Below are 16,184 nucleotides of genomic sequence, written 5' to 3' on the forward strand. Positions count from 1 at the left end.
AACCAGATACTGGGTGGAAATTCTGCCCCCACTATTGCTCATTGGCCTCCTGGCTCTTCAGTGTTTACAACACTGCTGCTCTCACACGTGCCCATGTGACATTACTGACTTATCCTGTCCTCACAGAATCCCAAAACAATGGTTCATGAAGGGTTTCCATGGTGATCTACTTCTGACTCTTGAAAGCTGTAAAGAAATTGGACCACAGAGGTTCACTGACTTGCCAAGGGAAATGGAGTTTGTGACAGAGCCAGAAGGAAAACAACTGCAGTTCAGTTTCTCATAGGAAGTCACCCAAATTACCTTACGGAAAGCACATTTTGAGAAGCTGTGACCCAATTAAAACAAATGAAAAATCTTGCCTTCAAGCCCTCCGTATCCCATTACTGGGCTTACTGTGGATTTTCTCTTTGGAGATGTAAGCAGTGTTCATAGGAAAAGAGTTCAGTGATGCAGCCTGAGTATTTCATGTTAATATTAGTGAAAAAGCAATGCCTTATCCTGTATGTACTTTAATGTAACTAAGTTGTTTATGTTAATCATTCAGAAAATTAACTAGGCTGTCGTTTAATCATCGTAAACTTCAGTCAATGAAAAGCTGTGCGGTTTAGTCCACATGACCACTTCCCGTCTCATGTGGACAGGTGTTGCTGCCCCTGCACTGTCCTTCCTTGGCCTCTCAGCCGAACCTCCCCAGTTCTCCCCAGAGCAGCAGAATGAACACACAGGTGAGCTCTTTATTCATTTGCATTGTGATGGATTTATGAGTTTTATAAGGGCACATATATTCAATGCAAAAGGAGAAGTAGATGTATGTAGTTGGGTTTTTTTTGTTTATTTTTTTTAAGGAGGGCGCATCTCACAGTGTACCACGTGGGGATCGAACCAACATCCTTGGTGCTACCAGCACCATGCTCTATCTAACCAACTGAGCTAACCGGCCAGCCCGGAGAAGTAAAAATAAAGCCAGCCTTGAGGGAAAATATACATTTTCAGCATTAGCTGTGATGTTTGTTGTGGGCTCTTGGTAGGTAACTTTTGATATGTATATTCCCTCTAACTGTCTGTTTGCTGAGATTTCAGTTTAATCATGAATGTACTTTGAATTATTTTAAGTATTTTTTCTGTATCAGTTGAAATAAAGGCCTAGCTTATTTCCTTTAATCTGTAAATATCATGAGTAGTAAAATGAATTTTTTAATATTAATTCATTGTTGATTTACTGTGTACACCCTACTTGCTGATGAGTTGGCTGGGATCTTTCTGCTTGTACTTATAAATAAGTATCTATATCACAATAGGTGAGCCTATCATTTCCTTTTCCTGTGTTTCCATCCAATTGTGATGGTATGCTTATATTAGCCTCATCAAAAGAATGTAACACTTTCAACCTTTTTTTTATTTTTATTCCTTTGTGTAATGTTTTTTGCCTTGTATTTGATTTGATAAAAATTGCCTGTTGTTTGTGGGGGATTGTTGTGTGAAGATTTTGAGTACCAAATCTGTGTATAAAAGATTATAGGTCTGTACTATATTTTTCTCTCACCACGTATCTTTCAAAGAGCAGAAGTGTTTAATCAATCAAGTTTTCAAAATTTTTAAACCTTTCCTTTGATTAGTTGCCCTTTTTTGGTCATATGTAAGAAATCTTCCTAAACCAAGATCTTCAAGATTTTCTCTCCTGTGTGTTTGTAAGTTTTATAATTACAGTCTTTTCAGTTAACTTTTTCAGTACAAGGTATAGATCAGGATTGTTTATTTTTCTTATGCACGTTTAATATTCCAACAACATTTGTTGAAAACGTATACCTTCTCCACTGAATTACTTTAGCACCCTGTGGGAATGATTTGATTTTATATTATTTGTGGTTATGTTTCTCAAGTCAGTGTTCTCTTCTGTTGATGTGTGTCAATCCTTTGCTAATACTATACTGTCTTGATTACTGTTGCTTTAAAGTGAGTCTTGAAATCAGTATTATGAACCTCCCAACCTTGTTCTGTTTTCATAATTGTATTGGATAATGTACATCCTTTATCTCTTCCTAAAAGTTGTAGAAAATAGCTTTCTGTGTTTAAAGTATGCTCTGATTTTGTGTGTGATTGCAGTGACTCTATACATCAATTTTAGACCTCCCTTTAATATTCCAAAATCATGTAACCAACACTGCAGTGTATAATTCCATCTCTATGTTGATAGATATCTTGAGTGCAAAAGGAGAACATTTGCCTCACTGACCCTCTGCACCTTCTCTAACTTTTGTTCTTCTAATCTCAGTGTATGACTGAGTTAGAGAAACCCTGTCATCTTCCTTCCTGTATGTGTTCTTTACTACTCACATGGAATACTTTACTTCTGACATTTGTGATCACCAAATGTGTGGGTTCTGTTCCCCCACCAAGTAAATTTCTGCAACAGCAGCCTTGCGTCTTGTGATTTAATTCATCTGACACCATCTACCTGGAGATAGCGTGAGATCGCACAGGTAAAGGGCTCAGTTCTACAGGACTGCTCCCACCCCACTGCAGGTACCGACTGCAAGTCCCAGTTGTCGCTTTGCTTCTGACCTTGGGCTATATACTTGAGGCTCCCATGACCCCCTCCTTGGATTTGATTAATTTGCTAGAGCAGCTCACAGAACTCAGGGAAAGGCATATATACCCGTTTATTAAAGGACATGATAAAGGATACAGCCAGATGAAGAGATACATTGTGTGAGCTCCTGTACGCATAGAGTTGGGGTGCAACCCTCTCCTGATACATGGCTTTTATGTTCACCAACCTAGAAGCTCTCCAAATGCGTACTCTTGGGGTTTTTGTGGAGGAATCATCATGTAGTCCTGATCACTTACTAACTTTATTTTCAGCCTCTCCTTTCTACTGAAATGGGAGGCAGCGCTGAAAATTCCAAGCTTGCAGTTATGACTTGATCTTTCTGGTGACCAGTGCCCATCCTGGAGCCCACCCAGGGTCATCTCATGAAAACCAAAGATGCTCCAGGTGCTCTTATCACTTAGGAATGTACAAGGGTTTTAGGAGCTCTGTGCTGGGAACAAGGGGCAGAGACTGGTGTATCCATATGCTCCTCTGCTTAGGATGGGGTTACATCCTGATAAACCTGTTGTAAGTGGAAAATACTGTAAGTCAGAAATGGAGTTACAACAGCTAGCCTACCGACCAGAATAGCTTAGCCTAGTCTCCCTTCGTCAGCTTAGAATACTTACATTAGCCACCAGCTTGGCAAAATCCTTCAGCATAGAGCCAATTTTGTAACGAAATGTTGAATATCTCATGTAATTATTATGCGATTCACTTTCACAGCATAATCAAGTTAAAAAAATGTAATTCTACTCATTGAAACTCAGGGAATCTGTATATATTAGCTTTTTCACAATGTGATCAGCCTTTAACCAGTTGCTCATGCGGCTTCTCTGGGTACACCTGTACAAAACGTAGTGATCAAAATTTTGTTCCTTCTTATAGAGATCAATTTCAAATTTTTCCTCCCCGTTTATTTCTCTTAATAAACGTCAGTGCTGTCTTTCTGTCTTTTAAATTGAACTTATTTAAGCAAGAACCAAAACAAAACAAAAAACAGTTCACCCATTTCTCCCACCCCTCATCTTTCGCCACTGGCAACCACCAATCTGTTGTCAGTATGAGCTTAGGGTTGTTTTTTTTTTCTTTGTACTTTCCACATATATGAGAGAGCCTGTGATATTTGTCTCACTTCTTCCACTTTGCATAATGTTGTCAAGGTCCTTAAATTGATCTCTATTTTCCTAAGTAAAACTTTCTCCACTCTTGCAAGGAGCATTGCGTCTGAAAGCGAGTCTGATGATGCGTACGACCTCCAGGGCTTACCTGTGGCTCTTCGTTGGTTGCCTGTTACCCCAGCAGAGAACTCCAACGGGGGGTGTGTACTCTAGAGAGTGCTCAGGACAGTCCATTAGGACAGGAAAAGATGACAGGAAGTCTGGTTATAAAACTGGATCTAAAACACAAGTCACTAAGCCTTATCATTACTATATTAACTGATAGTCTGTGTTATGTAATTTAGAAATAAATACAAATACATCAGGGCATTAGATTAATATTTGTACCAATTATGTGAGTACCCTCACAGTGTAAGACAATGACAGGGCCATAGTAGGCATCCGTTATAAAATTTTGTTTTAAAATCTGATAGAAATTAGTTTTCAAAGGTATTTGCCATGTCACCTGTTTCTGAACCCTTGTGATTGAGTAAGAAATATGCTGTTACAGGCCTCAGTGTCCTTCAAGGATGTGACTGTGGAGTTCACCCAGGAGGAGTGGCAGCGCCTGGGCCCTGCTCAGCGGGCCCTCTACAGAGACGTGATGCTGGAGATCTACAGCCACCTTGTCTCCGTGGGTGAGCAGACCTGACCACCTGACTCCCTCTGAAATGCAATTCTGTTTTCCTTTTCTCCTTCATTTTGAAATTACTTTTATTAGGGTGTAATTAACAGAAATTAAATGTCAGTAATGTTCAGCATATAATTTGCTGAGTTTTGGAAATGTCTAGGTCATCACCACCACCAAAATAATGACATAAAATACTTCTGTCACCGCAAAAATTTTCCTTATAGCTCTTTGCAGTTATTTTTCTCTTCCCATCCCTCTCCCTGGTCGCTATCATCCTCTGATGTTTCTGTCGAAATAGTTTTGCTTTTCTAGAATTGTATATACATCACACAGTGTTCACCCTTTTTCCTTGCTTATATTCCTTAGTTTTTTACAAAATTTTATTCAATTTATTGAGTTGACTTTGGTTAATAAAATTATATAAGTTTCAGTTTCACAAGTCTATAGTTGATCGTTGGTACTGTATTTTGCCGTGTATAATGCGCAATTTTATGCCAAAATTTGTGTGAGAAAAATAAGGATGCTCATTATATATGGGTAGTACTAATTCTGTATCTATATAACAGTTAATTCTTTTTTTTGCTTATGAGTTAAAAGCATAACTCTACAAATCAATAACGATACCCGTATACAAAATAATACCATGGAATACAATATTTGGTTTTGTTGCACTTATGACGAACTTGCACCAATAATGAGTTCTTGGCGATGCGTAAATATCGTAAATTTGCTAGTGGTACATAAAATTTCTTGTACCTTATATCTGTTCTTGTGTTTTGTAATTATTTGTTACATAAAATTTCTTGTACCATAATATGTTAATAAAGAAATTCTAAAATACCTGTATAATAGAAAACAAAAAGGACGTAAGTGTAAACAAATAAAAATTTGAATTAAAAAATTAAAACAAGATTTTTTTTTCCCCCCTAAAAGTTTGGATCAAAAATGTAGGTACATATTATACACGGCAAAATATGGTATATTGCATTGTGTGTTCACCACCCACAGTGAAATCTCCTTCAGTCACTTTATATTTGATTCCCCTTTACCCTTTTCTAACCTTTCTTTCCTTCCAGTAACCACTATACCGTTGACTATGAGTGTTTGTTTGTTTGTGTTGTTTGTTTTCTACTTTCAGTTTTATATCCCACATCTGAGTGAAATCATATGGTTCTCGTCTTTTTCCATGTAACTTACTTCGCTTAGCATGATAATCTCAAAATCCATCTATTTTGTCACAAATGGCAAAAAAGATTTCATCTTTGGTCATTGCCGAGTAATCCATTGCATATAGGTACTACCTCTTTATCCAATCATCTGTCGAAGTCCACTGGTTGTTTCCATGTGTTGGCCATTGTGAATAATGGTGTAATGAACATAAGGTTACATATATCTTTACAGATAAATGTTTTCAGATTTTTTGGGTAGATACTCAGAAGAGAGATTGCTGGGTCACATGATAATTTTATTCTTAATTTTTTTTAGCTACCTCCATACTATTTTCCATACTGGTTATACCAGATTACATTTTCACCAGCAGTGTATGAAGCTTCCTTTTACCCCTACAACCTCTCTAACACTTATACTTGTCTTGTTGATAATAGCCATTCTCACAGGTGTGAGGTGGTATCTCATTGTGGTTTTGACTTGCATTTCCCTAATAACTAGTGACCTTGAGCATCTTTTTACACATCTGTAGGCCTTTTGTCTGTCTTGGGAGGAGTTTCTGTTCAGATCTTCTGTCCATTTTTTAATTGAATTGTTTGGTTTTTGTTGTTGAGTTATATGAGTTCTTTATATATTTTGTATATTGTCCCCTTATCAGACTTGTTGTGTACAAACATTTTCTCCCATTCCCTTGGTTGCCTCTTTGTTTTGTTGATGGTTTCTTTTGTTGTTCAAAGTCTTTTTAGCTTGATAAAGTCCCATTCATTTATTTTTGCTTTTACTTTCTTTGCTTTTGAGATAAAACTGATAAAATCTTCTCTAAGAGCAACGTTTTTTCTATGTTCTTTATTGTTTCAGGTCTTATGTTTATGTCTTTGATCCCTTTTGAGTGAATTTTGGTGTATGGTGACAAATAATAATCTAGTTTCATTCTTTTACACGTGGCTTTCCAATTTTCCCAGCACCATTTATTGAAGAAGCTTTCCTCCATTGTGTGTTTTTGGCTCCTTTGTTGAAAATTATTTGCCCATATATATGTGGGTTTATTTGTGGGTTGTGATTTCTGTTCTATTAGTCTGTGTGTCTGTTTTTCTGCCAATTCCACGTGTTTTGATAATTTCCTATTTGTAGAATAATTTGAAGTTAGGGAATGTGAGCCCTCCACCTTTGTTCTTTTTCTCAGCTTTAACCCCTCAGGTTAACCCCAGGGTCTTTTGTGGTTTCATACAAATCTCATGATTTTTTTTGGTTCTGTTTTTTTTTTTAAAAATGCCATTGGTATTTTGATGGAGATTGCATTAAATCTGTATATTTCTTTGGGTAATATGGCCATTTTAACTCTGTTGATTCTTCCAATCCACGACCACAGAATTTCTTTCTATTTCTTTGTTTCACTTAGCTTTTCAGATTCATGCGTGCTTTTGTGTATCTCACCATTCTTTTTATTCCTAGGTAGTATTTCCTTGCATGTGTACACCAGTTTGTCATCTATATACCAGTTGATAGACACGTAGGTTTTCACTTATTTGTGCTGTTAGGAATAGAGCTGCAGTATCCATTTAAGTACAAATTTTGTTCAGACATTTGTTTTCATTTCTCTTGTGTAAATATTCAGAGATATGGTATTGTTGTTCTTACTGTCACTTTATAGGAACCTGCCCAGTGTTTCCAAAGAGGCTGTGCCGGTTTGCGTGCCCGTTAGCAGTGTCTGATAGTTATGGTTGCTGTACATCCTCATCTACATGTGGGATTGGAGGTCATTATAGTTTTTTATTGTTGTTTTTAATAAACAACAAAAATTTACTGCTCACAGTTGGAGGCTGGAAGTCTAGGATCATGACCCCAGTAGACTCGATGTCTGGTCTAGACCTACTTCTGGGTTGCAGGCTGCCAGCTTCTCACTGTGTGCCACATGGTGGCTGTTACTTTGTTGTGTGTTTTTTTAAGATTCTAGTGGGTATCTTTGTATCTTACTGGATAGTATTTGTATTTTTATGAGGACTAATAAAGTTGATCATCTTTTTATTTTATTTTTTGAAGTTTTTTTTTTTTTAATTAGGGAAGGGGAACAGTACTTTATTGGGGAACAGTGTGTACTTCCAGGACTCTTTCTCCAAGTCAAGTTGTTGTCCTTTCAATCCCAGTTGTGGAGGGTGCCGTTCAGCTTCAAGTTGTTGTCCCCTCAGTCGGCGCTGTGGAGGGCACAGCACAGCTCCAGGTCCAGTTGCCGTTGCTAGTTGCAGGGGGCGCTGCACACCATCCCTTGCGGGAGTCGAACCGGCATCCTTGTGGTTGAGAGGATGCGCTCCAACCAACTGAGCCATCCGGGAGCTCAGTAGCAGCTCAGCTCAAGGTGCTATGTTCAATCTTAGTTGCAGGGGGCCGAGCCCACCATCTCTTGCGGGATTCGAGGGCCGAGAGCCCACTGGCCCATGTGGGAGTCCAACCGGCAGCCTTCGGAGTTAGGAGCACGGAGCTCCAACCGCCTGAGCCACAGGACCGGCCCCTTAAAGTTGATCATCGTTTCAAGTACTTTTTGGCCATGCACATTTTGTTTCTTGAAGTCTGTTCAAAACTTTAGCCCCTTTTTTAAGATAGTGTTGTTTTTTTTAAATAGTTATATTGAGTTGAAAGATTTCTTTATATAATCTCAATACAAGACTATTATGAGATAAATATTTTGCTAAGTTTTCTGCCTATCTGGTGCTTGCTCTTATTTTCTTAACTGTGTCTTGGAAGAGCACAGTTTTTTCTTTTTTTAATTTATTGTTGATTTTTCCTATATATTTCATGTTTTTTGTATCTTTTAAAAGAAATTTTTGCCTAATCCTAGGTCACTGAAATTTCCTCCTGTATTTTCTTGTAGAATTTTTATAATTTTGCGTGTAAGCCTGTGATTCACTGGCAGTGAATTTTTTTATATGCTGTGAAATAAGGGTTGTGTTTCACTTTTTCCATGTCTGTGTCTAGTTATATTGACACCATTTATTGGAAGGGTTATTATTTTTCCATTGAACTGCCTTGGCATCTTTGTCAAAAACAAATTGACCATATATCAGTAGTTCTGTACTTGGACTCTATTCTGTTTAATGGTTCTGTGTATCTGTAATGCACCTTCTTGATTATGTAGCTTTGTGGAAAGTTACAAATAGAGAGGATTTAATTCTCCAAATATGTTTTTTATTTGAAAACTATTTTGGTTATTGTTCATTCTTTGTCATTTCCATATAATTTTTAGAATTTCTAATCAATTTCTTCAAGAATTTTGCTTGGAATTCTGGTTGAGATAGAATGATGTGGGAAGGATTTACATCTTGATAATATTGAATCTCTGATCCATTAAAGTGATAGTATTTCTCTGCCTTTTGTTTTATTTTATATTAATTTATTTTTATTTATTATTGGGGAACAGTGTGTTTTTCCAGGACCCATCAGCTCCAAGTCAAGTCGTTGTTTTTAGTGTAGTTGTGGAGGTCACAGCTCACTGTCCCATGTGGGAATCGAACCGGCGACATTGGTGTTATGAGCTCTGCGCTCTAACCAACCGAGCCACCCGGCCGCCCCTAATTGTAGGATTCTAAAGCTGTCCTTTATCTATTTCAGAAAGTTCTCTAGTCTGCTGAAAGATTTTTTGTTTGTTTTTTATTGATAGTGATCATTGTTGAATTTGTCAGATGTTCTTTAAGTATTGAGATAGTCACATGGTGTTTCTTTTTTATTCAATTAATACTGTCAAGTACATTGAGTTTTGAATATTCAACTAACCTTGAATTCCTAAGGTGACCCCCAGTTCATACTATATTATATTTTTCGTATTCCTGGATTTGGTTCACTAACATTTTAAGGATTTTTGCACCTCTATATTTCAATGATATATGTAGATGTAATGTTTCAGTTAGTTGATATCAGGGTAATACTTATGCAGTGAGTTCAACTGTGTCCAGTATTTTCTAGAAGAGATTGAAGTGAATTGATATTAGTTCTTCCTTAAATATTTAGTAGAATTCACCACTGAAGCATTGTGCAGTCAATTTCTCTACTACAGAGCTATGCCCCCTCTACCACTGAAGTATTCTGAATCTAGACTTTTCTTTGTGGGAAGGATTTCATTAAGTGAATTTTTTTTTATTAGCTATAATAAAATTAGGGTTACTTCTTTTTTGTTGTTGTGGTATAGTATATAACATAAATTTACTGTTAACAATAATTTTAAGTACGTATAGAGTTTTGTAACGTTTAATGTACTTACAGTGTTGCACAACCCTCACCACCATTTCTCTCCAGAACTTTTTCATCTTCCCAACTGAGGCTACCCTTTGCACACTCACTCCCCATTCCTTCCTCCCCCGAAGCTCTATTCACCGCTGTTCTACTTTCTGTCTCTGAATTTGACTACTCTAGGTGAATATAGTGGATTCATTCACTGTTTATTTTGCTGTGTCTGGTTTATTTCACTTAGCATAATGTCTTTAAGACTTCTATGTTGAATAACAGTGGTGAGATTAGAGATTGTTATTTCTGCCTTGTTCTCTTAGGGGGAAAGCATGCAGTCTATCACTATTAAATATGATGTTGACTATATGATTTTTTTTTTAACCGGCCCTTATTTTTTATTTTTATGTTTTTTAATTTATTGGGGTGACAATTGTTAGTAAAATTACATAGATTTCAGGTGTACAATTCTGTATCACATCATCTATATATCACATTGTGTGTTCACCACCCAGAGTCACTTCTCCTTCCATCACCACATATTTGATCCCCCTTACCCTCATCTCCCACCCCCCACCCCCCTAACCCTCTGGTAACCACTAAACTATTGTCTGTGTCTATGAGGTTTTTTTTTGTTTGTTTTTTGTTTTTGTTTTTGTTTGTTTTTTGTTTCCTTAGACGTTTATCATTTATATCCCTCACACTGTGGACCCCCCGCCCCCATGTACTATCTCTCTGACATCACACCAAGCCATCCCATTTCCACTGTCTCCACTCCCAATGCTGTACTCTGCCTCTTGTAAATGTATACATACCTATGTATACATACATATATAATATTATAGTTGGCATTCATTATTGTTCGGCTTCAGGTGTACAGTGCAGTGATCAGGCATCTACATCTTCCCTGAGATGGTCTCCCAAATGGGACACGTGTCTATCGGATACCCTACAAAATCTTTACAACATTATTGATTACGTTCCCCAGATTAATTTTCAAATCCCGTGGCAATCTTGTGGCTACTGATTGTTTTCTAATCCCCTCACCTTCCCCCTTACCCCCACCCCCCTGCCCCTCTAGCAACCCTCAGTTTTTCCTCTTTGTCTCCAAAACTGTTTCTGGATTATATGACTTTTATAAATGTACTTTATCAAGTTGAGAAAATTCTCTTTTCCTAGTTTTCTCATTGAATTATATCATGAATGGGATTTGGTTTCCTTCTTTCTGCTTATTTGGGCTTCATTTTGTTCTTTTTCTAATTTCTTGAGTTGGAATTTCGATTGACTTGAGAGTTTTCCTGCTTTCTAATGTAAGGATTTAGTGGAATAATTTTTCATCTCAGCACTGTTTTAGCTGCATATCCGAAATTTTGATTTGTCATAGTTTCATTTCATTTTGTTCAGTGTATTTTTGTTATTTCCTTTGACACTTCCTCCTTGATAGATTATTTAGAAATGTGTTGTTTAATTTCTAAGTCTTTGGAGATTTTACTGTAACTTTCTGTAACTCGTTTTCAGTTTCATTTGGTTGTGGACAGAGAACACCCTTTATTTCATTTCTATTAAACTTTTTTCTTTTTAATGGCCCCGGATGTTGTCTGTATTTATACGTGTTCTGTAGAGTTTTGAAAAGTATGTGTATTCTGCTCTTACTGGATGGTGTTTCCTATAAATGTCTATGAGAGCATGTTGGTTGATGGTTTTGTTAAGTTGTGTATTCGCTTATTTTCTGTCTAGTTCTATCAGTTGCTAGATGGGGTTTTTGAAGGGTCTGACTATAATTATGGATTTATCTATTTTTCTCTTTAATTCTCTTAGTTTTTGCTTCATATGTTTAGAAGCTCTCTTTTTGTGATGTACAAGTTTCTTATTGACATGCCATTTTTGTGGATTGATCCTTTAATTATTATGTACTGTCCTTCTCTGTCTCTCTTCATATTCTTTGCTGTGCCGTCTCCTTTATCTGACAGTAACATAGCCCCTCAGCTTTTTTAAAATTTTATTTTAATGTTTGCATGGTATACATTTTTCTAGTCCATTACTTTTAAACTTTCTTACATCATTACTTTCAGGTGAGTTTCTTGTAGACAGTATATATAGTCAGTTTGTTTATAAATACAGCTGACTGTCTTTTAAAGTTGTCTTTAGGTCACTTGCATTTGATGGAATTATTGATATGTTAGGGTTAAGTCTGCTGTTTATTATATTTTTCTGTTTCTTTTTTTTTCTTTCCTGTGCATTACTTTAAAATTTTTTGGAGTTCCATTTTGATTTGCCTATAGTGTTTTTCAAGTGTTCCTTTATATATTTTTGAATGCTTTCTCTAGGAATTCCATTTTATATAAATTATGACAGGCTGCTAGTGTTCACATTTTATTAGTTTGAGTAAAGTGTACCTCCTTTCACCATCCTTCATTTATAATGTAACTTTTTCAAATATTTTCTCTCCGCATACTAATAACTATATCAGTCTAAATGTTGCTTCCACCATAAACCAGTTTTGAAAACAAGACAAGGAGTACCTGTTGCCTATACAGTAGTCCCCCCATATCCATGGTTTTGCTTTCCATGGTTTCACTTACTGAGGTCCGAAAAGATTAAATTGAAAATTCCTGAAATAAAGAATTCATTGTTTTTAAATTGTGCATCATCCTCAGTAGCATGATGAAATCTAGACTGTTTCACATGGGACATAAGTCATTCCTTTGTCTAGTGTCTCCACACTGTATATGCAACCGTCAGTCTCTTAGTAGCCATCTCGGTTCTGAGACCGACTGTCGGGGTGTTGCAGTGGTTCTGTTCAAGTAACCGTTATCTTACTTCATAATGACCCCTAAGCACGATAGTAGTAGTGCTGGCAATTCGAATATGCCGCAGAGAATCCGTAAAGTGCTTCCTTTCAGTAAAAAGGTAAATGTTCTTGACTTAACGAGAAAACAAATTATGCTGAAGTGGGGCTACAATCTACAATAAGAACAAGTCTTCTATCTGAAATGGTGGAGGAGGAAAAGGAAATTTGTGCTAGTTTGCCTGGAGCAGGAGACCACATTCACATAACTTTAGTTACAGTATATTGTTATAATTGTTCTATTTTATTATTAGATATTGTTGTTAGTCTGTTTCTGTGCCTAATTTATAAATTAAATTTTATCATGGGTATGTATGTATAGGAAGAACATAGTACATACAGGGTTTGGTACTGTCTGCAGTTTCAGGCACCCTCTGGGGGTTGCTGGAATATATCACCCACGGATAAGAGAGGACTGCTATACCTAAATTTTTTACCCCTTCTCTTGTGCTTTTTTTCCCCCCGATTGTTAAGGAACGTGAATATTTACAATCTATCGAGACAATTTTTATAGCCATTCTTTAGGGTAGTCCTGCTGGTGACAAATTGTCTAAATTTTGCTTCATCTGAGAATGTCTTGATTTATACTTTATTCCTGAGAATATTTTCACTACATATTGAATTTTGGGTAAACAGTTTCTTGCACTTGAATAATTGTGCCACTTTCTTACAACCTTTATGGTTTCTCGTGACATATCACTGTTGTTCCAATTGTTTCCCCCCTATAGGTAAGATTCCTTTGTTTTGCTGCTTTCACAAGTGTTTTTTTTTTTCCCCTTCGTTTTCAGATGTCTGACGACTCTTTTGTGTCTGCGTGTAGAGTTATTTGTTCTTCTTTGTTGGTGTTTCCTCATTAAATACTTTGTCTACATTTTTGATTGTCTAGCTCTGACAGCTGAGAAGCCTCATGTCCTCAGTCCTCTGTGCTCCACATCTGGGCAAGATAATCATAAAGTCTACTCCTTTCTTGCTTGGTTTCAATGAGGCCGTTCAAACCTCACAATGTGGTCACAGAGCACCCGTTGTAATGCATCATGGACCTACTGACCCAAGAAGGATAATGAAATTACATGTCTGACACTTACGCTTCGTTAGCTTGACAAATGGAACTCAGTGACCGCCCCCCTCAGTTATGCCATTGCACCCAGTCTTTGCAGGCGAGATCTTAACCACATCCAACTTTCCTCAGGAGCACAGATGGGATTGTTACATCGATGACATGCTCCTCTGAGGAGATGCATTTGACACAGTCATTCCTGACATACAGATACTCATAAAAGAGCTCACAAAACGTAATGGGCCATTGTCCCACCCTCAGTACAAAACCGCACCACCTTAGTCAAATTCCTGGGAATTATTTGGTCAGTTGAGGGACTGCTCTATTCCTGATTCATAAAACAGCTCTTGGCACTCTCCACGCCCTCAATGTTATAAATACCTTTAGATTTATTTTTTTATTTTTTTTGGAGGTTCTGATGACAACATATTCCCTTTAAGAAATTTTATAATGTGGTCATAAATCATCCACTTTCAGTGGTGTTTCCTACGACCAAACACTCTAGAATCGGTCTAAACTGTAATGAAATAGGCACTCCTGTCCCTGAGAGACTCTCGCTGTAGAGGCTTTAGCAACCTCTTCTCATGCCTCTTGGACTTTCTGGACCACCCATGCTTCCCATAAAATGCCCATGAGCCTCTGATGCAGGAAAGTGCCCCGTTACCGTGTGACATGCCATTAGAGCAGCGTTGTGGACTGCACACTTCTCTTTCCTGGAAATAGATATTCAAACAGGTACCGAGTCTGTGACTCTCAGTACCCAGCTGCACAGTGTGCCTTGTGTCCTAGAAGCAGTGTCCCTCAACCTTGGGATGGCCAGTGAGACCTCCTGGCTGAAACGGGAGTGGTATTACAGGATAGATCCACACACGAGCTCTCTGGCTCATCCCACATGCAGGAGGAGCTGGCCTGGCCTGACCTCAGTCCCTTGCTAGATGGTGCAGTGCTGGAGGAGGTCATCCTTATTCCAGACCCCTTGACACCCCCCAGGGAACTTTTTGAGATGAACTGAGTGAACAGCAGAAGGAGTATTTAAATTTTGCGAATGGCAGTGCCACTGTGTCACATAATGGAACTCCCTGGAAGGCTGCTGCTTTTCCTCCTTTCACTGGGATTTATGTAATAAAGATGGGACCTAAGACGGTACAATTGGCCAAAGGTCAAGCACTCATCTTGGCACTGGAGGATGCACTAGCCAGTATTGGTCCCGTCTGCACCGTTTTACAGATATTTGGGCCATTGCCAATGAACTGGCTGTCTGGTTCAACCAATGGCAACCACAATTCCTTGTCCAGGTTAGCCGCCTTTGGGGGAAAGAACTCTGAACATCTTGCCTCACCGATACCCAAACATATAAATCAAGGTTACACATGAGTCTGGCCATACTAAAGCCACGATACAAGGCGTCTTGAAGACACTCCTTTGAAGTGCTAGATGTCATCAGTGATGACCAAAGTACTTTTGTCACTTCTCAAAATACACAGTACTGGGCTCTTGAACAAACAACTTTCACTTTCTTTACAACCTCAGGCTGCAGTCCTCAGAGGGTGCAATATTAGCTCATGAGTTCAAATCCAATTAAGTGGAACATAGCACCTTTCACTCATCAAATATAAGAGGTCAATGGTAATTGAGTCTGACTCCATTGTTGATGTTCGACGTCTAACAGCCCTCCTTAGAATTCTTGCAGCTATTTCATGTGTGAATTTTGTTTTATTTCTTTGTTTCTAATCTTGATAACTTCTGTTTTTGTTGCCTAATTGACCCAGCTGGAACCTGTAGTACAATAGTGAATATAAGTGCTGAGAGTGAACGTCCTGTCTTCTAATATTAGTGGGGAAGCTCCAGCATCTGATCATGAACTGTGATGCTAGCTGTGGGGTTTTCTTAGATACCCGTTATCAGGTTGAGGAAGTTCCATTCTGTTCCTAGTCTGTTGAGCATTTTTGTCATGAAAGAGTGTTGAGTTTTGTCATAATGTTTTTTTTTTGTCTGTGAAGATGATCTTGTGGTTTTTAAACTTCTGTTGATTTGGTGAATTACACTGATGGATTTTTGGATGTTACCCAACCTTTCATAGTTGGGATAAATCCCAATTGGTCAAGCTGTATAATACATTTAGTATGTTTCCAGGTTCAGTTTGCTAGTATTTTGATGGGGATTTTTTTTTTTTTCCCCACACCAAAACAGTACTTTATTTTGTAAATTTTAATCCATTATTACTCCCATGTTACGGTTTTTTCAGCTGTCAAGTGTACAAGGTGAAGAAAATATTTAGTTAGATGGGGGTTGCACCTGGAAAATAAAATTTCTTAAACTCCATATACATGTTCAAAACTGCTGGGTCCCAAGTCCATCTAGGAACTCCAGGGCTGCCAGTTATCACGTGCAGCATACTAAAGCTACACTATCCGAATAGCTTATTAACTCTGCATAAATCAGGTCAATCAATGTGTCAACCTGTAACAGACTGTGCACTTTTAACTGAACATGGCAAAATATTCACTCTTTTGAAC

At 37.8% G+C, this 16,184-nt stretch overlaps 1 protein-coding gene across 4 annotated transcripts in view; it reads left to right on the forward strand.

Annotated features, from left to right (window-relative positions):
* Nucleotides 1-16,184, forward strand: part of LOC117032230 (zinc finger protein 260-like) — a 33,631-nt gene that overhangs the window by 1,459 nt on the left and 15,988 nt on the right. The window contains exons 2-4 of one of the 4 annotated variants that reach the window (XM_033123573.1): nt 645-728; nt 849-1,027; nt 4,265-4,391. In XM_033123573.1, coding sequence (XP_032979464.1) covers nt 4,358-4,391 — 34 coding nt within the window. In that variant the 5' untranslated portion in view covers nt 645-728; nt 849-1,027; nt 4,265-4,357. Of the gene's footprint in view, nt 1-547; nt 729-848; nt 1,028-4,264; nt 4,392-16,184 lie in introns of all 4 variants that reach the window. The other 3 variants (XM_033123572.1, XM_033123571.1, XM_033123570.1) reach the window with 3 other exon arrangements.

Source organism: Rhinolophus ferrumequinum, chromosome 12 (assembly GCF_004115265.2).
Source record: "Rhinolophus ferrumequinum isolate MPI-CBG mRhiFer1 chromosome 12, mRhiFer1_v1.p, whole genome shotgun sequence".
NCBI lineage: Eukaryota > Metazoa > Chordata > Mammalia > Chiroptera > Rhinolophidae > Rhinolophus > Rhinolophus ferrumequinum.